This window comes from Rhinocladiella mackenziei, assembly GCF_000835555.1.
Source record: "Rhinocladiella mackenziei CBS 650.93 unplaced genomic scaffold supercont1.8, whole genome shotgun sequence".
Classification (NCBI taxonomy): Eukaryota; Fungi; Ascomycota; class Eurotiomycetes; order Chaetothyriales; family Herpotrichiellaceae; genus Rhinocladiella; species Rhinocladiella mackenziei.
Genome location: NW_013550597.1, coordinates 643,540 through 667,784, shown reverse-complemented (window position 1 = coordinate 667,784; position 24,245 = coordinate 643,540). Strand labels below are relative to the sequence as shown.

Genomic DNA, 24,245 nt, shown 5'->3' with positions numbered 1-24,245 from the left:
ATGTCTACTTCTGTAAACACCGTTACATCAAGTGGTGCTCAGAGTTCTACCTCTGTTTGCAGTTTTTCATCCACGACCTTGTCTGGGGTCGAATACCGCAGCTACCACTACCGCGAGTGCCACTCTGCCTACTATACTCAGTCTACCACATCCATGGGCTCGGGTATGACAACTACCCAATTCACGACAACCACGGGCTCCAGTACGACGAGCACGTCGCCGGGACGCGTCAAGAACAGAAGACACTAGTTGACGACCCACTTTTGCTTCTCTAGTTTAGAATTGTACTCCGGTTAGAAATTTTACTAACTTACCTTCTCATAGGCTCAATCACCACAACCAGCACTAGTTCGGCAGGAACTACGACTACCACAACCACTCAGTACACGCAATTACCTCCTCATTATTCTCCACTGGTGTCAACGGGGTACGCTTCTGCAAGGTCAGCTTTCCTCAATATCAGAACACTTTGCTTAGGCTCCAACGATGTTGCAGCGAATCAAGCATCTTATCCGATCACTCTTGGTGCTTACAATTATCAGAAAGTGGCGTTGTCCAACAACCAAAACGTGGTAGAGGAGGTCGAATGTTATATGGACACACGTACTGGTCCAACTCCCTCAGCCAGTTACCGCAATATCTATTCTCTCGAATGCTATATGGATATTTGCACTTAAGCTGGTTCAGGTCCATGCACTGTTGCATACTGGGTCCCGTCAACTCATCTATGTCAACTTTATCCCAACGCATGCAACGGTAGCGGCACAGGAGCAGCTGGTGCTATGACTCCTAACAAATTGATTTTCAATGTTCATACTGCAAGACTTCTTACCTCTGCCGCACCGAACATTGTCGACGCCATTATCTACTCCCTCAACATTCACAATACAATCTGGGCCTTTATACCGGCTAAGTAACAATTACTACTGCATACTTTCATCGGAGTTTACAATCAAACGAATACCATATGAGCTAATCTGGCCGATATTTGGTTCATCAATTGCTTGAGCAATACATATTACAACTCTGGTTCTGGAGATCAATACAGTACTACCACGGCTGCTAGTGTTGCGGTCGCCAGCATTCCAACAATGGCAGACGACCGCGCAAGACCTTGTGCTTCGTCTAATGTATTAGCTAACGACGCCGGGTCTGGCAATTGCCGTATATGGCACTGGACGACGGCTGGCGTACGTAACATGTGCAGCAACCGTGGCAATTCTCCAACAACCTCACCGAATTTTGATAATGCCGTTGCCGCCCCCCCACTTTACCAAGGTAGCTCAAGCCAGGAATTCTCGCCAGTTGCAACTTACAAGCGTGAGCGTTCCGTGAAACCTGGTGTTGGCCCTCAAAGCAACCATACCAGTGATGCTCTTGCTGAGAAGGGATACCATACTCCTGACGCTATCATTCCTTTCTTCAGATATGATTAAAGCAAAGACTACCGAGTTGCACTGTTGACCGAAGAAGTCAACAGTACGCTATGGATGTTGATGACGTTGATTCTGAATCGGCAAAAAGAAAAGACTAAACTCCGAATTGTCCACTGCCATTCATTGCATGTTGAAAGAAAGGAAAGACGTAGTTGACCAGAGGATGGTCTGGTTGGAGAGAAAACCACAACTTATGACCAAGGGCTACTATCTATCTCGAATGACTGGTTTTCATCAAGTTTTGGGGTATTTTTTTTCGCTTTTCGATTGAAATCGTCTTTTGTCGGGCTGCCTTGGCAGAAGTGAGAGCCTGTGATAAAGCGCTCTTTTGAGGTTGATGAGGATTTGTCCCTTCCTCATGACTCTATCCGGATGCAAGCAGTGCCTGAGTAAGCGTTCCTGGCGGAGGATGTAAGTGTTTCCTCTCATTGAAGGAAGAACGCCCGAGTACCGTGCCAGTCGAGTCTAGGCAGCAGCATCCTCGAAAGTATCTTTCAACTAGGCTGCCGCCAATGTCCGCATTTAATAACCTACCTAACTCTTCGCTTGTGAACGGGCGGGAATCCCTCAGGAGCCAATTTCGAACCCAAAAGCGTGTAGACACAGAAAAGACTATATGTTCGGAGAGAGAACTTGCTTACTCACTGCTCACCAAAAGGGGTTTCCAGCCTCGAGTCGAATCAAACACCGCATATAGCTCCATCTCCCTGAAACGCCATTTTGAGCGGCATAGTCCAGAGAAGAACAAGATATAAAGTCCACCTTCGCGCGTTTGGTCTTGCGCCCAGAAATGTTCTCTTCAACAGCAACAAAAAGAACGCTTTTTCCAGCAACACAAACCAAAACTGCTTTGCTCCTGATCGACATCCAACGCGGCCTGAATACAAGCCATGGCTTCTACGGAACAGAACGCTCAACGCCGACATTTGAAACGAATGTCGGGGCGTTGTTAAGTGCCTGTCGAACTCACAACGCTGCCGTGCTAGCTGGATCTGGACAGGACCGCACAGACAGAGGTGGGTTGGTAAATATATTTCACATATGCCACACATCGTCGAATCCAAAGTCTCCGCTGTTCCCCGGCAATAGAGCAAGCAAGGGAGGGGAGATTGCTGAGGAGGAAGCTGTTGATGGGAGAGCCTTTATGCCTTGCGCCACTCCTATCGAGTCCTCGAGCTACGAATATGTCATTCGTAAGACAACCAGCTCTGCCTTCGTCGGGACAAGCTTGCGCGACGACCTGGTAAATATAGGTGCCACGCAGCTGGTGATCATGGGAATATCGACGGATCACTGTGTCAGTTCGACGACGAGGATGACGTCGGACCTGCAGGCTGTAGGAAAACCTCAGTTTGATGAATGCGAAAGGGAAGATCAGGGGAAAGGGGAAGAAAATGGCCAAGGAAAGATCGTCATCGTCTCGGATGCGACGGCATGTTTTAATAAGGTCGAGGGGGGGATTGATGCTGAGACAGTCCAAAAAGTTCATTTGGCGAGTTTACAAGGAGAGTTTGCGAGAGTTATGAGTACGGAGGAAGTGTTGAGGGATTTGTTTGGGGAGGGAGGAACTAGCTTGTAGTTGGTACATGGACGTTCGGCCTCATCTCTGACTAGCTTCGGTAGCAGGATAGAAGCATTCAATGAAAAGGGGTCGAGCAAAGGTGAGTAGATCATATGGACCTAGAGGTTTCAAGACATGAATAGCTTTCCTTGAATGGGTAATGATAAAAATAATATATACATATTCTATCTAATAATACACATGGGCGTATCAATCAACCATCATCCCCAAGACTATATGCGGCCTGAGGATCGGGGCTCATCATGATAATACTCTCGATGGACAGGCGGAATGGCCATTTCTCATACGCCAGAGCAATCTGGACAAATATCTCGGCAGGAAGAGCTCGGACCCTCAACTGAGACAAATCATACCATCCACCCTTGGTCGGATCATGTATGCTAGGGATGGTCTTGACGAATTCCTCATAACCCTCGTGGACCAGTGATTTCAAAGCATCGGCTAGACTGCCGGCGATATGGGTTGCTAGAGTTTTCACAACATAGCCGAAGCAGACCATCTTGTCGTGGGTATCGATTCGGGAGAGGAATTCCGGTCGAGGAACGACATCGAGAAGTGCCATGGACTGTTGAGGAGGGTGGAAATCACTATCGTTTACAATCAATGGTTCAGCTTCGCGTTTATTCCACCACATGATGGGCGGAGACATGTCGTATGCTCTAAGGTCATCAATGGCCTTTTCTGCGAAAACTTTGTTGGTTCGGTTCAACTTTTTGATTTGCTGATCGAGGTTTTCCGCAAGAGTCTGAAGTCGCTTCTCTTCCCCGGGCGCCAAGGTATTGTTCTCAGCCGTCAAGACCAGACTCTTCCACTCTGCGAAAAGCTCCCGTTGTTGTTTGACGAGACCAACCGCCTTCATATGGGTTTTATGTCGCGTTTCGGCGACCTTCAATAGTCGCCGCCATGCTTTTCGCTCCGCACCGTTTCGCTCGGCGCTGTCAATATGTTTACCTCTGAAACGGCCCGACGCGTTTCGCTTGTACCAAGCGGAGTCGTGTTTCTTCAGCCAGTCGTCCAACTCCATAAATTTGAACACCCACTCTGCATCAGATGTGAAGGCTCCTTTTCGAATGGATTTCGAAGTCGGTTTGAAGCTAAGGAGGTCTGGCTGGGGAATCTGCTCACGTCTTGATTCGGGTGTCTTGAGTCCTCTGGTTTGCTCTTCAGCTGCGACTCGAATGTGATCTTGCACATCGATGTCAGGCCACCTGGTGAAACGAGTGAGTTTGGTATCATTTGAAGCACCAGCGATTTCACTAATAGCATAACTAGCTTCCAACATGATGGACTGTTTCCGGCGGGCAGCTACTGTTCGAGGAATGTATGCATCTTTCTCGCCATCTGGTACCCATGCCAACACTCGTACCAAACCGTATCGATGAATATTGCCCCGAATCTTCCATAGCGATAAGTATAGATCGTCGAAGAACTTTCTGCTCTGAGTTCCAGTGTAGTTGGCAATCCTGAGAGGGGCACCAGACAGATTTGCCGTAATTAATAGAGATGGATTCAGCCGAGGAATTTTTCCAGAAGCCTCGTCATGATCAGTGTCATATTTGGAGAGCATTTTTTGAGTCGGATCGAAAGCTTCTTCAAGGAGATTCGTATGTCGATATGGTGTTCCTTTCGGACTTAATAAGGTATCGAGGTGGACAGAATATGTTGACAGCGCCGGTTCGACGAGGACATGACGCCGAGGTTTAAGGATAGCATGGAGGGCTCGAGACCAAAGACCTTCGCCAGGGTAGATATCGATCAGATCGCAACTGTGGGGAGCAGGTAACGTTGTTTTGATACGATCGAGGATTTGGTCTGAGTCGTATGAGCGATGTTCAGATATACAGAGCACAGGTATACGAACCACAAAGTTGCTGATTGACAATTTCATGACGAGAATTCCGTTGCCGTCCTGAGCTGCTGGCAGCTTCTGCCTGGGTTTTGGGAATCCTTTTCTTTGTGACGGTCGAAGCTTGTCGAAAGAAGCATCGTATGACCATGCGCGGAGGGGGACAGGGTTGGATCTAGGAAAGGAGACGGAGGGAGATTTGTAGAATGGATGAGTGATTGGATGTGGACGGAAAAAGTATTTGAGCTCGCGGCTGAATGCTGCAAGAGGCATCTGGCTAATAAGAATTCAGCAGAATTTTACCAAGTGAGTGTTAGGCTCGCGCCGCCGCCTTAGCGGTAAAAGCCGTCACGGCCCCGTCAACCCATGCTGGGCATATTGTAGCCCCCAGCATTAGGCAGCCTGCTCCCCAAGTTTCAGCAGCCATCAGCCCAATAAGCCTGGAGTCTTCACGAAGATCGGTATGCGATTGACCAGTAACCAGCAGACAAGCCTTCCATTCTCGAGCCTCTCCCGCTTCAACCCCGCATGTTCCTGTTCTCTGTTCGAGTCCTCCGTCATTGCTTTTGCTACATCCACATCCACCGAACCGGTTCTTTCGAACGCAGGACCTCGTGCTGGCCACCAGGTCCGATCAAACATTCTTTCCAAAGTTTATTTGTTTCATTATTCTTCATCACGGTTGTATCCTAAGTGACCAACCATGGAGACTCAATCACAGACTCAGAACGTCTCCGAACTCTCCCACCAGCAGCGATTCTTCCACTACTTCCAACATGAAATCACCGGTGAGCCGAGGACGTCTTCCCGTGGAAAAAGACCAGTAATTGATGGGCATCTCCTGTTAGCTCTTCAGGAACAAATGGATCGCCTGGCAGAAACTGCGCTCGTGGGCGGCGAACGGTCAGATGCTGCGGACCATTGCCTCGCAGGCATCACGCGACTGTCGAGCGAAGTCAAGGATGCTTCAGGATATCTTCCCGCCTACGATCAGAGGACATATGCTGAGGTATTGACGATGGGCATTACCACACGCGCAGCTCACATACAACAGGCCATTAAAGCTCTTCAGGAAAAGCTCGAGGAAACTCGAAGAGCTTTTGCTCCTAAACCCAAGTTCTCCTTCAAATCAGCCCACAAGAGTCCCTCCGCTCTCTCCTTGAGTGATGCTGCAGAATTGGCCGCCGAAAAACGTCGCACTGTACCAGGATACCTCTCGCCTACCTCTTCTAGCAACCCCAGCTATATCAATACTCCACAGAACGAAAAATCCGCCGGCCCAGATGAAGAGCCAGCTTCAGAGATAAGGGTTGGCTCAAGAAAAGAGTCAGATTCGACAACCACCACTACACACCCTACCACTACCAAGCCTCGCATTACCGATTCCTCTAGAGCTAGAACATCTCTCCCCACGGCCGTCACTTCCATATCCATCAACAATCAGTCAAACACTCATATCATTCTACCCTCCTCTGCCCTCAACTCCCAGACCCCCTGTTCCCTCCAAAATCTTACCAGATGTGTCATTGACCTTTCAGTTCCCACCACTGAAACTGCTCCGTTTGCCAGCCTGACCATGAGCTCCATTTCTTCATCTTTACTGCTGTGCGGTTCGGTCTCTGGTCCAGCACATATCACAGCTGTGAGGTCAAGCGTACTGGTTATCAAATGTCGCCAATTCCGTATGCATGAATGCGAGAATGTCGATGTCTATCTCCACTGCATAAGCAGACCTATCATTGAAGATTGCAAGGGGATTCGGTTCGCTGTTCTTCCCAAGTTCCATGTCCGTCCATCAACATCATCCACTCCCTTCTTTCTCTAATTACCGAATAAGACCTAACCAACTTCTTCTTTCTAACAGTCCGAATTAATATCCTCGTCCCAAGAGAAGCCCGATACGGCCCCAAACCAATGGAACCAGATCGACGACTTCAAATGGCTCAAAGCCGAGCCCAGTCCGAACTGGTCTATCCTGCCCATTGAAGAAAGTATCCCCGATGAGACGTGGAGAGAAATCGTTCCCAGCGGACCTGGCTGGGATATTAGTGATATCCTCATGGCAGTAGGCCTGGGCAGGACCGCTTGAACAGAATGGTTGATCAAGCTTGGGAACGGAAAACAAAGCCAGTACCAGTGTGGTTCGAGTCATGTTCTTTGCCATGATGATGCAACGAAATGAAGCGAAACGGTATAGATCGCTTTACATAGGATGAAGTCATCGCATACAGGGTATCGATGGGCTGAAAGATAAAAGGCCAGTACAGCCAGGACAGATAACAGAACGGAATAGTGAAAAAGGCGATAAAATCGTGCTTTAGGGTTCTAGAAATCGAGACCACGAGTATGTAATACCAGAGCCAGAGTAAACTTAGTAACGCAGGTGCAGTAGTAGTAGTGGTGGTGGTGGTGGTGGTGGTACAAGAAAAGTCTATCTATGCGTGAGCCATACCATGCCAATTGCCCTCCAGCTTCAAGTTTGCCATGTCATCGTCGTCGTTTTCAATCAAAAGTCAGACGGGACTCCGTATTCCCTCCTAGTTCCAACGAAACAGCAAAACGTCCTGATCGTTGGTCCCATTGGTATCCTAACCCTGATGCCCTTTCCCCTTTGTCGATTATCCTTGAGAATTTTGATCTCAGGAGTTTGGAAATATCCATCTTTCCTTCTCGCCTACACACCTCTCCTGTGTGCCGCAGATATTAGGGTAGAATATCTTCCCTTGCCGCACCCTCGATCACCGAGTCCGAATGCTTCCTCCCCCCCACCAAAAAGACACACTAAGTTTAAAGGCAAGCAGGCATCTGAGCTTCCGGGGAGGGCGCGTTCAACTTGTTGCAGATCTGTGAGACCACCATCAAGCTAGCCATCTTCTATGTTCCTTCCCATCCCCTTCCCCAAAGACCGAAAGAGAGAAGTCCACATATGCACATTCAGGCCACCAACACCATAGCTATGCCTCAACCACCAGTAAGGAGCGTGATATTGCTGATCTAAAACACAGTAAAGGAAAGACAAGAAAAGGAACTAGGGTGTAGGAGTAAGGACCGTCATCATTTCCATTGGAGTGCTGAAATGGGGTGAGAACCAGTGAGGGCATTGTATTCAAAGGAGCGAGGTTGCGGTTGAGGCAGGTCGTCGAGAAATCGTTACATGGCGGAGAGATTCGGATCGACCGAGCCATGGGAAGCCGGAACAATTGCCAGGATAAAAACAGGAGACTTCAGAGCAGTGACGGCCTGACATCACCTGCAAAATCATTGCTCCAATAGACTATGCCAAATTCGACGATTTTGAGTCCCGATCCGGATTCCGCACCTAGCAACATCTGTTAAATATCTTGCGCCATTGCTCTTCACACTGATCAACGCACCTGTAATATCCTCCTTGAGAAGTCTCGTTCATCGGCGATGCTACCAATACTTTGTCGGCGATGCGAATAGATCGACGGGTCAAGTCGTTGGTCTGTGGAAGACTTGTCTGATTTTTGTGACCCAACAAATGAGCTCACTGCAGCATTGCGACGATGTTCTTCCTCGATCTCTCGGTTTCTTCGGCGTCTCAAGTAAAATAGGATACCACCAATGATGGTAGCGAGACCAATAACTCCTACCACCACGCCGACGGCGATTCCAACTACGCTAGGGCCCCCGGATGAACCAGATGAGCTGCTAGGCTCCGCAGTGTTGGCAGCAGCTGAAGCTGTTACCACGACAGTCTCGCCAGCTTTGGTGATCACCGAAGGTTTTGTAGAAGCGGAGCTTTGAGCAGTTTGTGCTGGAGTAGGAATAACGGAGACGGTGGTACTGTTGGGGGCAGTCTCGACATCCGCCGTCAAACCAGTGAGGTAGACTTGCCAAAAGCCCAAACCACCACAATTTTCTTGGTCGTAACCATTACAAGGAGAGTCGCACTTATCATCCGAGACTTCTTGATCCAAAGAGGGTAGTTCATCACCGCAATAGCATGTTGAGCCTCCTGTTATGGCCATGACAGCTTTGTTCATCGCTACACATTGTGATTGACAGTATCCCGACGTTTGGAATGTGTAGTCGCCTTGTTCAACAAGAGGGTCTGGATGTTGGTAGCAGCCGAGAGTGGTAATGGATTTGGGTGCTGTGGTTGCCGTGGTTGTCGATTGAGCAGTAGCTGGTGCAGCCAGAAGGGCAAGAGCCGAAGTCAGAGCAACGGCACGCAGCAGTGATCGAGTCATCTTTGTCTAGTCTTTCGTGCCTTGGAGTGGAGAGGGAGCGAGTTAAGCTGAGTGTGCCAGGGTGCGCGATGATCTGGACCTCGCAATCGCACTGGCTATGCCGTGTACCTCATTCAATGTCGAGGCTGATGTGAGGATAGGAGTCCAAGTTGTTCAGATTAAACGAAGTCGTGATTTTGGCTGCGTCACCTTGCACGACAGGTGAAGGAGTGCACAAGAAGGCGATTTTCTTTGTCACCTTCACGGCAGCGACCCGCACTGCTGATTCCTTGCTCTTTTGTCCACCCTCAGTTACGGGATGACAGGATATACATGGAATGTTTTTCTAGAGTCGTAGAGTCGAGAAGGTCAGGGTTGGGTTGAGGAGTCGAAGCTAATCGATCTTGGCTGAGAATGTGTGTTGTTTCAAAGTCGACACAGAGGCCCCTGAGAAGGACGAAAACAGTAAGGAGGAACTGAATGACACGATGTCGTCGTCAACAGGTAGTATTGGAGTTGTATGCTTGCCTCGATGGCGATGTGATGGAAATTCAGGTTTTTGCTGAAAGGAATGAGATGGGAGCGAGAGAGTGAGTGTGTAGGACAGGTTGGGTGGAGGAGAGAAAGACCTTGACACTCTGGAGAGAGAAAACAAAAGTGGACTTGTCGGCCGCAGTGGGATAGCAGACCACAGGGTAAAGGGACTGAGGGGGACCAACCGCGCTATGGACACACTGGAGAAGACTTGGGCTTCTTTTGGACTAGCCTGCGAAAAGAGGGCCCAATTCAGTCAGCTTTCTGGAGCAGGGGAGGTCAATTTAACTTTTCCAAGATCAGATGCCGTAGAATTTGTTTGGTGGAGTTTGGCTTTTGGCTTTTGGCATTCAGCGTGCTTGGATGCCGGGGACAGGAAGAAACAGAGGAGGCGCAGGCGCAGTCGGAAATTGGTTTCAGACAGCCTAGAGACACATTTGGAAAAGCACGGGTAACGCCTAACCGTGTTGGTCGAGGGGGCGGTTTAGGCGCTCTCTAGGCGTGGGCCGGTCTCCTCCTTAGCCAGGTACCGCTTTCCTGCATCCCGAAGCAGCCACCCCTGTAAAGTTCACATCCCCTCTCCTTGTCCAATCTGCGAGCTCGCTCCTGCGTGCAGCATTTCCTAGGGGACCTTTGCTGCTGCCTCGACGCTTACTTCTAATTTGGTACAGTACAATTCTCTCGCTTCGTTATCAAGAAGAACTATCGCCGACTCCTTTCTGAAATATCAGTCGACTTATGCTTCTGTCGGGACTGCCTGCAACGCTTGACTTGAGAAAACTCTACTTGGGGTGACGTTTCCAAGATCAGCATCCTCCCAAGGCACCCACGCATCTGTTCCTGCATTGGTGTCGGCACCAATTGACTTGGTACAGAGCTTCCTTCTGATTTGTTCGTCAATTCTACTGCTCCTCACCGAGTTCCAATCGCCGGGTGCCGTTCGGATAGCGCTCCAATGGCGTACGCCATCAAGCACAATGAGACAAGTCGACTGCTTCACATATGCGTACCGTTGTCTCTGGTCCTTCTCGATGAATCTACCCAGCAAGGGTCACGGATAGATTCGGTGGCTCTTTCTGAAGAAGCAATTGACGGGTGCTTTGTGGCTTGCAAGTCGTGTGATCTCGCTAGATAACAAAGCCCATGTGGCACAATACCGAAGAGTAAATACACAGTAATTACGCAACACAAGGCAGATTCGGGCATTCTGCCACAACCCGACGGAAGAAGCCACACATGATTAATTCTAGAACAAGGTCAACACTAAAATGAGCAAAATATTCAATGATAGCAGCTCATCGGATGAATCGTGGATCCCAAGATTGGGGCTATTCCAAGCCATGTGCTTGCTTGCGTCTTCGATTTCATATCATTAAATTAAACCCTCAAACGCCATGCTCATGCTGTTGTTGAATCTCCCGAGCCCGGGCCCTGGTCACAGTTGGCAGAATGTCCGACCACGGAATCCCAATTAGGACGGCCTCACGAACACTATCTTCCATCCGTCGTCACTTGTCTCTGAGGTCCACCACCTCAAACTCCATTCCTTTAGCCTCAACTACGTGTCCCGGTCGAAGCGCGTCCGTGTAAACATTTTCAACGTCGTGAGGGTGAAAGATACCTGGTTGATCACAACTAAGAATAGTTCTCTTTCCTGGAGGATCCGTCAACCGATAAACTCCCCAGTCCCCACCGTGTGTCGTGTCTCCTTTACTCGGTGCGCATACAATAGCCACGCTCTCAGCCAACATCATTTGATATCCTGCATGGGTGTGCAGGTCTCGGCTGCTCATAAAGCAAGTCTGACTAGGGTGAGTATGGATCCAACCCAGGATCATGAGGTCTTCTGAATCCACATAATCGAAAAGTTGTGATTCATTCGTCATCTCACAAGTATCCGAAGTGGCCGTTTGTGAGGGAATAATCAGCCGGCTGATGAAAAAAGCGTTTGCAATCAGCGTGCCTCCGAGAAATCCACAAGTTTCCAAGTTCGCCAGTGTGTTCTTGTGGGCAATTCGCAGGAACGTCGTTCGTAATGTTGGTGGTAAGAAAACTGTGCGTAGCGGAGTACCGTTTTCGAGATACGCAGCCGGAGCGAAAATATGTACCGGTTCGGGCGTTGCTGACCTTGACGCTAGTTTCTCCGACACCTTTTCTGGCCGAGCTGGTGGTGCGGTCACCTCAATATCAGGTTTGGGAGGAACTGCTGGGGGAGATAGCGGAATAATATGTCTCGGGACCTCACGACGTGGTGTGGGCGGCACGGGAGGAATCAGCACTGGCTGAGCTTGATGTGAAGGGATTCTAGGATAGTGGAAACTCAAGCTGCTGGCTGACGGTGCCCGGGTCCGACTGTCCGTATCCAACGTGGCTCTCTCAACGCGAGCCCGAATTTCTTGAAGTCTCCGCGAAAGGTCATCCACATCGCCGCCCGAGGGCCACGCGGCTTGTCGATTTGCGGCCCTTCTCGATATTTCTTTCTGGGCTATTCTCACTGCTAGGTCCTTGTGTTCATGTGCTTGGAGTGGTTGCGTTCTTTGTTCTAGTGCTGGCTGTCGAGTCGGATATGAGATAGAAGACTGGTCCGGAAGTTGAGGACTTCTCGCTTCTCTCTCTTTTACCAGTTTTATATGTTGATCGTATCTCTCGTTAATCCGAGGCTTTAGCAGGTCAAGAACTTCGAAGTTCCTGTTGACTTCCTTTTCCGCCTCCTTCAAAAATAACTTATTCGCCTTGTCTCGTGCCTGTGGATGGGCTGGCAATTGAGAGAGAATGAGGTGGGCATGTCGGAAGAGGAGGAGATATGTTGTTTCTTCGTCGCCTTCACGCATATATATCCCTGCCTGCACATCGTGTCAATGTTGGACCGGGGATTGTGGAACATATCTAACCAACCTCTTTCAGCATGGCCAGAGCGGATCGCAGCCAGTAGCGGAGAGGAATATTAGCATCATATTCGTAGTCTTGAGCAGCTTTGGTGATCTGCTGGACATTTCGAGGTGGATGAAGGGAGCCCAAGGCCCCGCTATGAATTGACATCGCGCATCAAAGAAAGTGGATTATCGAAAGCAGGCTTGGAGGGATACAGAGGCACAGGTGGGTAGAATGTGAATGAATTAACCAGTGTCGATGGTCGAGAATCGCCTCTGCGAGACTTGTAAGTAGTGATATAGCCTGGTTCTAGTGCACATAAACGAACGCAAGGCCGCGCAGTCTGAAGGAGTGAGTGAATCTCTCTCATCGTGTCGGGCGCTGGCATCACAAGTCGAGAAACGATAATCCCGAGTTTAGGCGACAAGGCAGGCGGCACTCATTCATAGTGGGGCGACAACATTGGAAGGTCTCCCGAGCACGATGTTTCAATTCCCTTCCCACAAGGCTCGCCCGAAAGCTGGCCGCCGATCAAACTCTTCGGTTCGCTTCAACCAAATGTTATCGGAGCTGTTCGGTGCAAGGACGATTTCGTGGTGAACGCTATTCTAGGTACCATCACTTCCCTTCTGCTGGCGCAGACGCAGAATCCCCGTCGACCTTTACTATTGAACAGCTGACTGACATCGCGCGTGAGCACTGGCGACATTTAATTTCAAAGCCACCAAGATATGAATTTTCATGACAGCCCGTATACCCAGGTAAGTTCATGTCGTAGCATATATAAATGGCCATGATCTTGCTAGGCCTTTCGGTATGTGCGTATGAGAATCGCGCAAGTGCCTTGAAACTGCAAGATCATTCGCACACCAGTGTTGCACCATGTCTTCTCCCGTTGAATCACATCAGATATCCATTCCCCAATCTCGAATTCGTGAATTGAACACCAAGCTCGATCATGCGAGATTCCCGGATGAATTGGACGCGGCGGAATGGGACATGGGAGCACCGCTTGTCGATATTCAGAGATTGACTAAATTCTTGCGTCAAGACTTCAACTGGCGCGAAGCAGAGGAGAAACTAAATCAACTCCCCCATTTTGTCACGTCGATCCAGTGCGAAGGTTATGAAAGGCTAAAAATCCATTTCCTGCACAAGAAGTCGAGTGTAAAGGGAGCAATCCCACTGCTCTTCGTTCATGGCCGGCCTGGAAGCTATCTCGGGGTTACAAAAGTGATCGGTCCTCTAACCTCGGAGAGCAGTGTCGCATTTGATGTGGTTGCCTCGTCTCTGCCTAATTATGGCTTCTCGGAGGGAACCAAGAAACGAGGATTCTCGATTGAGCAGTATGCAGAGACACTGCATAAACTCATGATGCGCTTGGGTTACAATCAATACGTCACCCAGGGCGGTAAGTTGATGCGCCTCTCTATAAGCTAGTGCATGTTGACAACGAGATTTAGGTGATTGGGGATACTACATTACGCGAGCAATATCTTTGCTCTACCCCGATCACTGCAAAGCCACGCACTTCAACATGGACGTGGGCACGAAACCAGCACTCCTCAAGAACCCGCTGCTTGCTCTCGAGGCTGCCTTCCGGCCCTTGTCACCCAGAGAAAAGCAAGGACTCCCACGCAACGAATGGTTCGACAAAGAAGGCTTCGGATATAACCTGCTCCAGTCCACGACACCACAGACTCTAGGCTACGCGTTGGCCGACAGCCCTGTGGCTCTCCTATCCTGGATTTACGAGAAACTTCACAATTGGACCGACGAGGAGATCTGCACTTGGGTCAGCATCTACTGGTTCAGCACCGCCGGTCCTGCTGCGAGTTGTAGGATATATTATGAAATAGGCCGTAATGGACCATGGGGAACCAGAATCAGTAGAGAAAAGATCCGAGAGTGGCAATCCCGGGTCAAGATTGGTAGTAGCCATTTCCCCCGCGATATTCACGTTCTTCCAAGTACGTGGACGAGGACGGTAGGACAGTGTGTTTTCGAGAAGGAGCATGCGTCGGGTGGTCACTTTGCGGCATGGGAGCGCCCGATGGACATTGTGGCGGATGTGAGGGAGATGTTTAGCAAGGGAGGTGGCGCATATGGTGTTGTAAAGGGTAGGCATGGGCACTGATTTGCAGCTTTGATGGGATTGATGTAGATGTTGTTCTCATACACCGGTACATATGGTGCATTGATATTAGTACAGATTAGACGCTTATTTCAGCTGTTCATCGTCTCCACCCTCGCCCCCAACCACCTTTTTACTTCCACCAGCTCTCACAGTCCCACTGGCGCCTGGTTGACCATCATCGCCTTCGTTCGACTCATCTCTCGGCATCCCCAGACCCATCAAGCCCATGAGGTTGCTACCGGGTCCAGCTGTACCAGCCTGCGCCTTGAGGCTCTCAAGCAAATTCTTCGCTAAACTGACGTCAATTTCGTTGTCTATTTCGTCATTAGACAATTCGTATGTGTCGTCGGCATCATCACCACCACTTTGCTTGGCGTGGTTGATCGGTGTCTCTTTCGCAGTGAGGCGCTTGTCTGATGAAGACCTAGGACCGTCTCCTAGATCTAGCACGCCTGTGTCTCGCAGCTCTGCTTCCATCTGCCTCGTGCACGTTTGCATATCATTGCCATCCCCTTCGGATTCCGAGCCCTCCACGTCTTCGATGAGGCCTATCCCATGAGGCGGTGAGCGCAACGTAGACCGAATCGCAGGATCTTGAGCCCCAGGGCCAAGTTTGCCCGTCATGATTTCCTTCATGACCTCAGGTGGCATGCCCATCATCTCTTGCATCATCTTCGTAAATTCATCCTCAGTAAAACTCGCATCTTTATCTTCACCATCATCGTCGTCGTCGTCATCATCATCATCGTCGAGATCATCATCACTATTTTCGTCAAATAATCCTGCACCATCCGGGCCGGCTTTGTCATCGTTCAGAAACTCTTCGAATTGTTTCACAATCCTCTGTAAGTTCTCCAGAGCGGCCTTGTCTCCGAAGCCAGGTTTCTTGTCCATCCCAGCCTGACCCTTTTGGCCGCCTAACTCCTTTTCGAGGTCATCAAAGCTGATATCCAGCCACTTTTCATCGTCTTCTCGCCGATCCCATTTTTCAATGTCAGCATCCGATGGCAATGTTTCGTCCCCTGACTCCAAATCTTCCAACAGGATCTTCATCTCTCTCACTACCGGTCGATCCTGGTATTGAGGATCCGACACTGACATCTCAAACCCACATGTCACTTTCATGCCAGCTTCAGCTCGAACATAGGCTTCAAAGTCCGCCCTTGACGGCATAGCACCTGCGAAAACAGCCGGTGCGGGGAAATTTTGTGACTTGACCTGAGCATAGGCCACACGAGGGAACTTGACGCTGATGGTCACAAAATCTCGCGGTGGAAAGACCAATTTGTTCATATGCTCTTTGGACTGTAGTGGCTTGAGTGCAATAGGATCTCGGAGATAGAATGCTTCGACAGCTGGTGCAATATAGGCTGATTTCTGATGCAGGAGGAACGCCACCTTTCGTGGTACAGTGATTATTGCGTGATGCATATTTCCTGCGATCTGGGAGGGATAGTTCCGGAGCCTGAAGAATGCTTCCTCCTCCATACTTGTCGAATGCATCAGCCTTTTCGGTTCTTGTAGTAGTATTTCCCTTGCTTGCTGGACAGATAACTTCTCCTCGGTTCGCTTGGCGCTTCTTGAGCCACTTGCAGGTTTTATGATCTTCAACTGCCCATTGTTGATCCATACGCGATTCTCCGCGACTTCGGGTTCCAACCAGCTCGGTAAAGTGCCTGACGCCTCAATCAGGAGAAATTCGCCATCGCTGTCAATGACCTTGATCCAGAGATCATCGAACTTGCGGGTCAGTTCCCGCAGGAGCCAGACGATGACCCATTCGTCTTCCACAGAGTCGCCATATTCAGTCCGACCGCGTAAGAAACTCAGTCCTATGGCCTCAAGTTAGATCATTCTCGGCTGTCCTCTTTACATATTTACAGACCTCACCATCCTCTTTCCGTGTTTCGAGAGAGAACCCTTGGCGTTGCCATATATAGTCTTGTAGATACTGCCGATACAAATCTGTAGCATACTGTTGTATCTCTCGCAACCGTAATCGTAGTTCCGAATCATGGCTCGTATCGAGTGAGGATGAAATTATGTAGAGGGAGTATTCGATGCAATCGTCTGGTAATGCAGGTTTCGGGATAGGGTGGAAGGTAGAACGGAACCAAGTAAGGTCTTCATCAGTCGGAGGCATAATTCCTATTATCGATCAAGGGTGTCGTCAGGACGGATGGCAATGAAAATGATGTGTGCTTTGGAGTTTGAGACCACGAAATGAGATGCGGCGAAACTTGCACTGCACTATCAGCAATGTCTTCCTTTCGGTCCTGCCCTTCCTGGTTGGCCTGGGCTGTACCCGGCACTGACCTCGACGACCTCTGAGACTACAAGTACAACCTCGCAGCGCCAAGCCTTGATTACGCGCTAATACATGTTGGGACTAGACTATTCGACAGCCGCGCCATTCCTCTTTGAGCCACAATGAAAACAAAGTCTGCATCACATCGCCTTGGATTGACAGCAAACAGGATGTTTAGCAGCTGATCTTGTTATTGCTTTGGCTAATTTGAGGACGCTTCACTGAATCAGAGCGGACTCTGAGGCGTTTACCCGCTCATCATGGCTGGATATATCAATACACCGCAAACAAACAACGCCTCATATTTTACCACTGGGCATGATCGACTGGATGAGATATCGCCAGAGAAGTCGTTTCTTCCGCCTTCACAGAAGAATGATATTGTCGGCCAAATGAAAAGTCATGGAATGAACCTCAAATCCCCCCGATCCGGGTCCCGAGACCCCCTGCGCCTCCTACCTAACGGCAACCGAGGTCGACCGGAATTTACACCATTCATGAAGAGTGCAACGAAGAACAACATTGCGCGTCGTCTTTCCGGAAAGAAAGTAAGCGCCTCTGGTACGCCTGCGTACCTCAGAGATGGCTACGATCCCAAGCTTCCTAGACTCAGCGACCTATCGCAGGTCGAGACCGAAAACACCTCTAGCTCGGCCGGTAATGCCAACGACTACACTCCAATACCTCAGCAGGTTAGCAGTAGTGCGCTGGGCACCCCCCTAGTTCAACTCCCTGGACGCGATGCAGCTGGGCTCGTTAGCGACGGGAACATGATGACATTGCGTGAACAAGAAAATATCATTGACAAGATTGAGAAAGAGAATTTTGGCTTGAAGATGAAAATACACTTCTTAGAAGACGCTTTGTCGAAGCGAGGGAATGAATTCAACCAAGCAGCGCTCAAAGAAAATACCGACCTGAAAGTGAATCGAATTACAATGCAGCGCGAACTCCACAAATTCAAGAAGAACATTGCCCAAGCTGAGCGAGACGCCGAGGTCTACAGGCTACAACTTGAAGAGTTTAGAGAACGAATCAGACGGAAACAGGTGGACGAAAGTGTTCGTGCTGAACTCGAGAACCTTCGGTCGGAAGTTAAAGCCAAAGACAAAGAGATTCGGCAGTTGGAAAATGAAAAAGACCACGCCGCAGATGAAGAAAGTTCGACCATCAGGAAGCTCAAACACGAGATTGAGGACTTGCAGGCCGACCTTCGGGAAAAGGACCGGGCCGTTGGCGAGCGAGACGACCAGATCGACGAACTCCAATTGAAGGCCAGCAAAGAATCCAGGGACGCTGCGGAGATTGAAGATGAGCTAGAATCTGCCAGGCAAGAAATTGAAGACCTCAAACAGAGCTTAGAAAGAGCCCGGTCAGAGGTGCAAGAGGCAAAGGAAGATCGAGAAGAGGCTTTTAACGAGAAACGGAAAGCTGAAGAAGATCTGGATGAGCTTCGTGATGAAATGGCCAATAAATCATTCACAACCAAGGGACTGAGCAGACAGCTGGAGGAGAAAGCAAATAAGCTAGAAGACGATTTTCAGGAGCTGAAGGAGCAACATGATGCTGTCCGAGGCGAGCTACGGGAGAAATCAGACTCGGAGCGGCAGCTTCGGGAAAGAATTCGTGAGTTAGAGAGGGAAGGGGGGTCCGAACTCCGCAAGCTGCGACAAGAAACGAATCTTTTACATCAACAGCGTGATGCGCTTGAGCGGAAGCTGGCTAATATGACGAAACAATTGGAGTCGACCGAGCGAGAACTACAAATCAAGGTTGACGAAAAAGATCTGCTTCAGACCCGTCACGATGCTTTGACAAAGGAGTCTGCAGAGCTGCAAAAAGACCTCGGCAAGGCCCAAAAGGCGATTCAAGATCTTGAGAGTCTGCTCGAGGAGGAAAAACAACGTGCTGCACACCATGATAGCATATTGAGATCACAGCATAGGAGTGAAACTGATCTCCTGCACGAACAAATCGATGGACTACATCGTGAGGTCAACTCGAAGCAGAGCGATCATGAAGCTGACCTGGAAGAATGGGAAGCGCAGAGACGAGCATTGGAAGCAGCCTCCCAAAGGGCCGAAGAAAAGGCCACAGGGTTGCAACGGACTGTGGATAAGCTTCAAGACGCTCAAGGCACACTTTCAGGACGTGAAATGAAGTTACAAGAAGCGCTCGAGAGTGAGAAGCAGCGTCATCAACAAGAAGAAAAGGTCCTTTCCAAACAGATTAACGAGCTCCAGCAAGACCTTCTGGCCAAACGAACTGCTTCCGACGAAAGTCGAATGGAGTTGAACAATGCTAAAGAGGAGCTAAGGATTTCCATTCGAGAACAGGCGGCACTGAAAGAAAAGGTGTCGGAATTGGAGGAAGAGATTGAAGTGCTGCAAGCAGACATCGAGCAAGAGCATCAACTTGCAGAGAAACAACAACAAAAGTACTCCAGCAATGCTGATGCTCAGATTCTGAAAACGGGTCTAGAAAAGCAATCGTTGCAGGAAGAGCTAGCGAATGTCAGACTGGACCTGCAGAATGTGAGAACAGCCCTGAATTCTGCTGAACAAGATCGAGATTCCCTCGAAGCGAAACTCCAGTCGGCGCAGAAGCCCAACGATGACACTTGCAGTGTAGATCAGGAGAAACGCGAGTTGAAGCGTCTCAGGCTCAAGCTTGAGAGTGAGGTTGCACGGCTGATAACTGAGCGCGATAATCTGGCCAAAGCCAACCAGGCACTTGAGGACGACATCCACGCGGAACTTGAACGAAACGCCGAGGAAGAGAACCGATTGAACGCTGAAATCGATTCACTGCGCAATCAAAAAATCTCCGCTTCTGAGAACAGAGATCGAGAATTGACGTCGGCACGGAACAAAGCCTCTCGGTTGGAGGCTCGAGTCAAAGACCTGGAGGAGATGCTAGACAATCCATCCAAGTTAGCTGGCGAACCAGCTAGTGATATTTCAGGACTGCGGCGTAATCTGAACGAAGCAAGGCAGAATGAAGCGACATCAACCAAGCGAGAGATTGAATTAAAGACAACTAATCGAGACTTGAAAATGCGTGTCAACGATCTAGAGCGGGAATTGCACCAGGCCAAAATTGCCCAATACAAATCCAAGTCCCCGTCGATCTCCCCTCCTCCATCACACTCGAAAGAGATGGCCAAACTTCGACAGGATCTTGTTGATGCGCGAGCTGAAGTCCAAGTTCTAAGTTCCGAGAATCGAGATCTGAAACGGGCAGTCCGAAGAGCTTCCACAGATGAGCATGAGCTCGTTGATCTGCAAACCCAAGTCAAGAGTGGAAGAGCGGAAGCCGAAAGCCTGAACGCCCGACTTGCCGAGCAAAATGATCTTGTACATGATTTGCGAGAGGAACTGAATCGTCTCCGCGAGGAAAATGATGGGGCACACCATATGTCCTCGGAGATTCGCAAACGTGACGGACAGATCAACGATCTCAAAGCTCAAATCAGATTGCTGAGAGAAGAACAAGCAGAAGTCAATGACTTATCGATGCGTCTCTCTGTTCGCGATGGTGAAGCTCGTGAGATGAAACATCAACTCCGACGTCTGCGCGAAGAACGAAGCATTGCGAATACGAAGGCTGAAGCCGTGGAAAATGAGTTGGAGGTCTTGCAGAGCAAATATGTAAACATGCTCGAGAAGTTGACTTCGGGAAAATCAAGCAAAGACGAGATCAGAGAGAAAGAGATCAAAGGGCTGATCAAAGAGATCATGTGGTTGAAAGCCAAATGCAAGCGAGAAGAACGCCTAAGAAAGGATCTTGCTTGGAGCAAATCATTTCTCGAGCAAGGTGAAGTGATGAGAGTTCAATGGTATGTGCTGTTAGCTTCCTTTTCGTATGGCGTACTATACTGACAAGTGATAGCAACCAGGTTGATCTTCGCATTCTCGGGGAGATGGGTGTTTCGTTGGACCAGCGCAAGTACGAGGTCAAGTTGAACCCCGTTCAAAAGTTCCGAGCTGGGGTGTTTGCTGTTATCGCTGCCATTCGCATGAGCAACATGGAAGAACGATGGAGAGATGCCAAACTCATTGGTCAAGAATTGAGATTGATTCGGGCCAGACAAACGAAACCTCGTTCCAGAATTAGGATTCTTGAGATATAATGGAATGGCTCTTGCGAACGCATCTAATATATTGTCTGTTACTGTCTTGGGGATGACCAGCATGGCGTGGGCGTGGGGCGTGGGGCGTCGCATCTTCTCTTGGTTGGGATTCAAATTCTTGCACTGTTGGGAGTTTGTTTAGCATCACGACTTGACGAAATGATAATTGCAGAGCAGCAGAGAATCTTACTCGGGTTGTTCGTTGGTCTCCCTTCTGAGGTAAAAGACGGGGGCATTTATTCTGCTGCCATATGTCCATCTAGTAATCGCCACGGAGAAGAGCGGCAATTTCCATCTGTCCATCCCATCATCGACTCCAGAATCTCACACACTCTCAGCCCATTGATCACCAAATCTGAAGAACGGATGGAAGACTGAGTGCCGGTCCATTTTACTTTACCGGTTCGAATTCCGAATCTTGAATTGGCGAGCCGTATTTGGAACATCCTTATCCGTGCCATTGTTCATCTGAGTGTTGACGGGCACTGGATCCCCCCGATCGAGCTCCACCCCGCGACAGTGTCTTCGACCTACAGTAACAGTTAGGACTTGTCAAGACAGCTGGATCTTCAAGTTCAAGCTACCTCACAAGCCTTCCCTACCATACCACACTTTCCCAAGTTTCAGCGCCCTCCCCCCCGGAGGACATATAACCATGCCACCTCCAGCCCCCTACGACCCGACTGGAATCGAATACTACGAGATCCCAGACTTCTCTTTCTCCAGTGGAACAACCCTCCACGACGTCCGCGTCGCCTACCGCAGCTACAACGCCTCCTCGAGCGCTGGCGTAGTTCTCATCCCCACCTGCTACGGTGGCCTCATCAACACGACCCTAACATTCACCCGACCCCCCTTTGACGCCTTAGCCGCATACCATGTCGTCGTTGTCGCCATGCTCGGCAACGGCGAGAGTTCCTCCCCGTCTAACAAACCTTTCTTTCCCGAAGCCGGCGAGCTTCGATACCAAGACGTTGTCGGGGCCCAACACCACCTCCTCACAGAACACCTGAAAATCACCTCGCTAGAAGCCGTTATCGGCTTCTCCATGGGTGGCCAACAAGCGTACCACTGGGCCGTCATGTACCCGGATTTCGTCAGGCGGATTGTCTCCATCTGTTCCTCCGCCCGTACAAGCCTGCACAACTACGCATTTCTCGAAGGACCAATTGCCGCCCTAACTTCGTCCATCGACTACATCGCCTGGCGTGCCATGAAGGCCAAAGCCGCACGGGGCGAGCAAGTGGGCGCAAATCTCAAGGAAGTTGTGCCGAAAAAGGGCCTTGCCGCCTTCGCCCGCGCGTATGGTGCCTGGCTGACCAGTGCCCAATGGTTCCGCGACCGAGAATTCACCCAGGGCGATATCCAAGCCGACAGCGTCGAACAGTGGATGCGCTGGCGCGAAGAAGGCTATATGACATGGGACGCCGATGACTTGCTGGTTCTCGCGCGCATGTGGCAGATGGGCGATATTGGGACGGTCATCCCTGACCCAGACACGAAAACGTTAAGCCAACTAGGCGGCCAAGTCCCGGACGACGCCGCATATACTAAAGCACTAGAGAGCATCAAAGCCAAGGTCCTTCTTATGCCGTGTCGGACGGATCAGTATTTCCCACCTGAAGATTCGGAGATTGAGATGAAGACCCTGAAACACGGCACGTTGAATGTGATTGAGAGCTCGTGGGGACATATTGCTGGGGGAGGCGCGAATCCGAACGATGCCCAATTTATGAGTGAGAGAATTGTTGAGTTTATGAAGGAATGACATCGAGGATTATTGACGGACAATGCCCCTTTCCGAAAGGAACTGTTGTTGCATGTCTTCCCTCGAGCGAATAAATGTGTTTGGGATGCATCATTCTCCTCAACAGATTGCTCCCCTGATAATGAGGCATGATGGAAAACCGTTTTGCGCCCGAGGCGATAGCCGGCCTGCATGATAGTACAGTAGATCGTGCATCGGATAAGGAGGCCTCAGCCTTTCGCACATCAGCCTTGGCCGCCGAACTATCCGACAATGCTGTTGGTAGGAAAATCCCCAAACTTGACCCGCAAGCACTAAATGAGTCGGCGGGAGAAGGTTACGCATATTCACTGGGAAGTTTGAAGGCTCACTCTATGCACACTGGGCTCTTTTTGACTTAGGGATATACATAATGCTCTGTACCCCATTCGGCATCCAGGTAAGACAGCACAGTTGATTGCTTGATGTACCATTTGCTGACAACCGTTCCACTCTCGCCAATCATCTCCCAAAAGGTTCATGGTCCACATGCCAAGCAGCCGAAAACAAGACAGATAAATAGTTCCTCCATATCCAACTCCGTGCAAGATATGCGCCAATGTCTCCTAACCAAAGCTGATGTTCGAAATCAAACGTGATCCCATGAATGCATGACCGTCCATATATATGTTCAAATATCACATTAAACACCTCTCATCAACATCAATATGCATAACCAAGCCCATTCTGAAAGACCTGGGTCTTTGCTTGTTTCCCCCCTTCTCTTTTCAGTCATCATAATTCTGCACTTGCCAGGACAATATCATCATCCACAGAAACAACACCGCTAATATAATCGACCAGGCGAACGAAGCTTTCCAACACGAACAGATATTATCCTGCGTCAGCCATGCTAACGTCTCTATCGAGACACCCGTATATTCTTGGCCCGTGACATAGTTGTTGCAGTTGCTGTTGACGTTGCCTTCGCCGTAGAGTTGGATGGCGGTTTCGATGAGCGTCGTCACCCAGAGCACGAATAGGATGAATGAGCCTAACAGGATACCGCCGGGGATCAACAGTCGGCGGGCTGCGAGGATGAGGATGATGATCAGGAAAAGAATCGTAAGGCCGCCGGCGACGACGGCAAAGGTGAACAGCCTGTCAATTAGACATGTTAAGAAGTGTTATCTCAAGGTCCTTTGCATGATGGAGTTTGGACCGCGACATGCAGGACTGTGCGTATGATTAGGGACGTACGTACCAAGGTACACCGATCCGTAACTGATTCTGCACCGATATAAACCACGCATTGATACCCAATACCGTCGCGGCTCCCGCAAGGACAACAAATATCCACAGGTTCAGTTGTACTTCGGGCCACCTGTACCGCCGGCGGGTTTCGCGGTAGACCACCTCGGTCGCCATTGCAGGTTTAGGGAATGTGGGGAGAAAAAGGGAGGGGAACGTAAATGCACTG

At 49.8% G+C, this 24,245-nt stretch overlaps 10 protein-coding genes across 10 annotated transcripts; 5 read left to right on the top strand and 5 right to left on the bottom strand.

The window, feature by feature from the left end:
* Nucleotides 1–677, top strand: Z518_09844 (uncharacterized protein; the record flags this gene model as incomplete). The annotated part of the gene is made up of 2 exons (XM_013412461.1): nucleotides 1–202; nucleotides 325–677. 2 exons carry the CDS (start codon nucleotides 1–3, stop codon nucleotides 675–677), a joined length of 555 nt encoding a protein of 184 aa, XP_013267915.1.
* Nucleotides 678–3,211: 2,534 nt separating this feature from the next.
* On the bottom strand, nucleotides 3,212–5,015 carry Z518_09843 (uncharacterized protein; the record flags this gene model as incomplete). The annotated part of the gene is made up of 2 exons (XM_013412460.1): nucleotides 3,212–4,830; nucleotides 4,880–5,015. 2 exons carry the CDS (start codon nucleotides 5,013–5,015, stop codon nucleotides 3,212–3,214), a joined length of 1,755 nt encoding a protein of 584 aa, XP_013267914.1.
* Nucleotides 5,016–5,567: 552 nt separating this feature from the next.
* Z518_09842 (uncharacterized protein) lies at nucleotides 5,568–6,953 on the top strand (the record flags this gene model as incomplete). The annotated part of the gene is made up of 2 exons (XM_013412459.1): nucleotides 5,568–6,650; nucleotides 6,729–6,953. The coding sequence occupies 2 exons, from the start codon at nucleotides 5,568–5,570 to the stop codon at nucleotides 6,951–6,953; spliced, it is 1,308 nt and encodes a 435-aa protein (XP_013267913.1).
* A 1,276-nt stretch (nucleotides 6,954–8,229) lies between these two features.
* On the bottom strand, nucleotides 8,230–9,078 carry Z518_09841 (uncharacterized protein; the record flags this gene model as incomplete). Its single annotated transcript, XM_013412458.1, has 1 exon — nucleotides 8,230–9,078. One exon carries the CDS (start codon nucleotides 9,076–9,078, stop codon nucleotides 8,230–8,232), a length of 849 nt encoding a protein of 282 aa, XP_013267912.1.
* A 2,021-nt stretch (nucleotides 9,079–11,099) lies between these two features.
* Nucleotides 11,100–12,630, bottom strand: Z518_09840 (uncharacterized protein; the record flags this gene model as incomplete). Its single annotated transcript, XM_013412457.1, has 2 exons — nucleotides 11,100–12,434; nucleotides 12,487–12,630. The coding sequence occupies 2 exons, from the start codon at nucleotides 12,628–12,630 to the stop codon at nucleotides 11,100–11,102; spliced, it is 1,479 nt and encodes a 492-aa protein (XP_013267911.1).
* A 714-nt stretch (nucleotides 12,631–13,344) lies between these two features.
* Z518_09839 (uncharacterized protein) lies at nucleotides 13,345–14,599 on the top strand (the record flags this gene model as incomplete). The annotated part of the gene is made up of 2 exons (XM_013412456.1): nucleotides 13,345–13,873; nucleotides 13,926–14,599. The coding sequence occupies 2 exons, from the start codon at nucleotides 13,345–13,347 to the stop codon at nucleotides 14,597–14,599; spliced, it is 1,203 nt and encodes a 400-aa protein (XP_013267910.1).
* Nucleotides 14,600–14,683: 84 nt separating this feature from the next.
* Nucleotides 14,684–16,742, bottom strand: Z518_09838 (uncharacterized protein; the record flags this gene model as incomplete). Its single annotated transcript, XM_013412455.1, has 2 exons — nucleotides 14,684–16,431; nucleotides 16,490–16,742. The coding sequence occupies 2 exons, from the start codon at nucleotides 16,740–16,742 to the stop codon at nucleotides 14,684–14,686; spliced, it is 2,001 nt and encodes a 666-aa protein (XP_013267909.1).
* A 425-nt stretch (nucleotides 16,743–17,167) lies between these two features.
* Nucleotides 17,168–21,039, top strand: Z518_09837 (uncharacterized protein; the record flags this gene model as incomplete). Its single annotated transcript, XM_013412454.1, has 2 exons — nucleotides 17,168–20,745; nucleotides 20,799–21,039. 2 exons carry the CDS (start codon nucleotides 17,168–17,170, stop codon nucleotides 21,037–21,039), a joined length of 3,819 nt encoding a protein of 1,272 aa, XP_013267908.1.
* Nucleotides 21,040–21,694: 655 nt separating this feature from the next.
* On the top strand, nucleotides 21,695–22,807 carry Z518_09836 (uncharacterized protein; the record flags this gene model as incomplete). The annotated part of the gene is made up of 1 exon (XM_013412453.1): nucleotides 21,695–22,807. One exon carries the CDS (start codon nucleotides 21,695–21,697, stop codon nucleotides 22,805–22,807), a length of 1,113 nt encoding a protein of 370 aa, XP_013267907.1.
* A 746-nt stretch (nucleotides 22,808–23,553) lies between these two features.
* Z518_09835 (uncharacterized protein) lies at nucleotides 23,554–24,193 on the bottom strand (the record flags this gene model as incomplete). Its single annotated transcript, XM_013412452.1, has 2 exons — nucleotides 23,554–23,926; nucleotides 24,030–24,193. The coding sequence occupies 2 exons, from the start codon at nucleotides 24,191–24,193 to the stop codon at nucleotides 23,554–23,556; spliced, it is 537 nt and encodes a 178-aa protein (XP_013267906.1).
* Nucleotides 24,194–24,245: the final 52 nt, after the last annotated feature.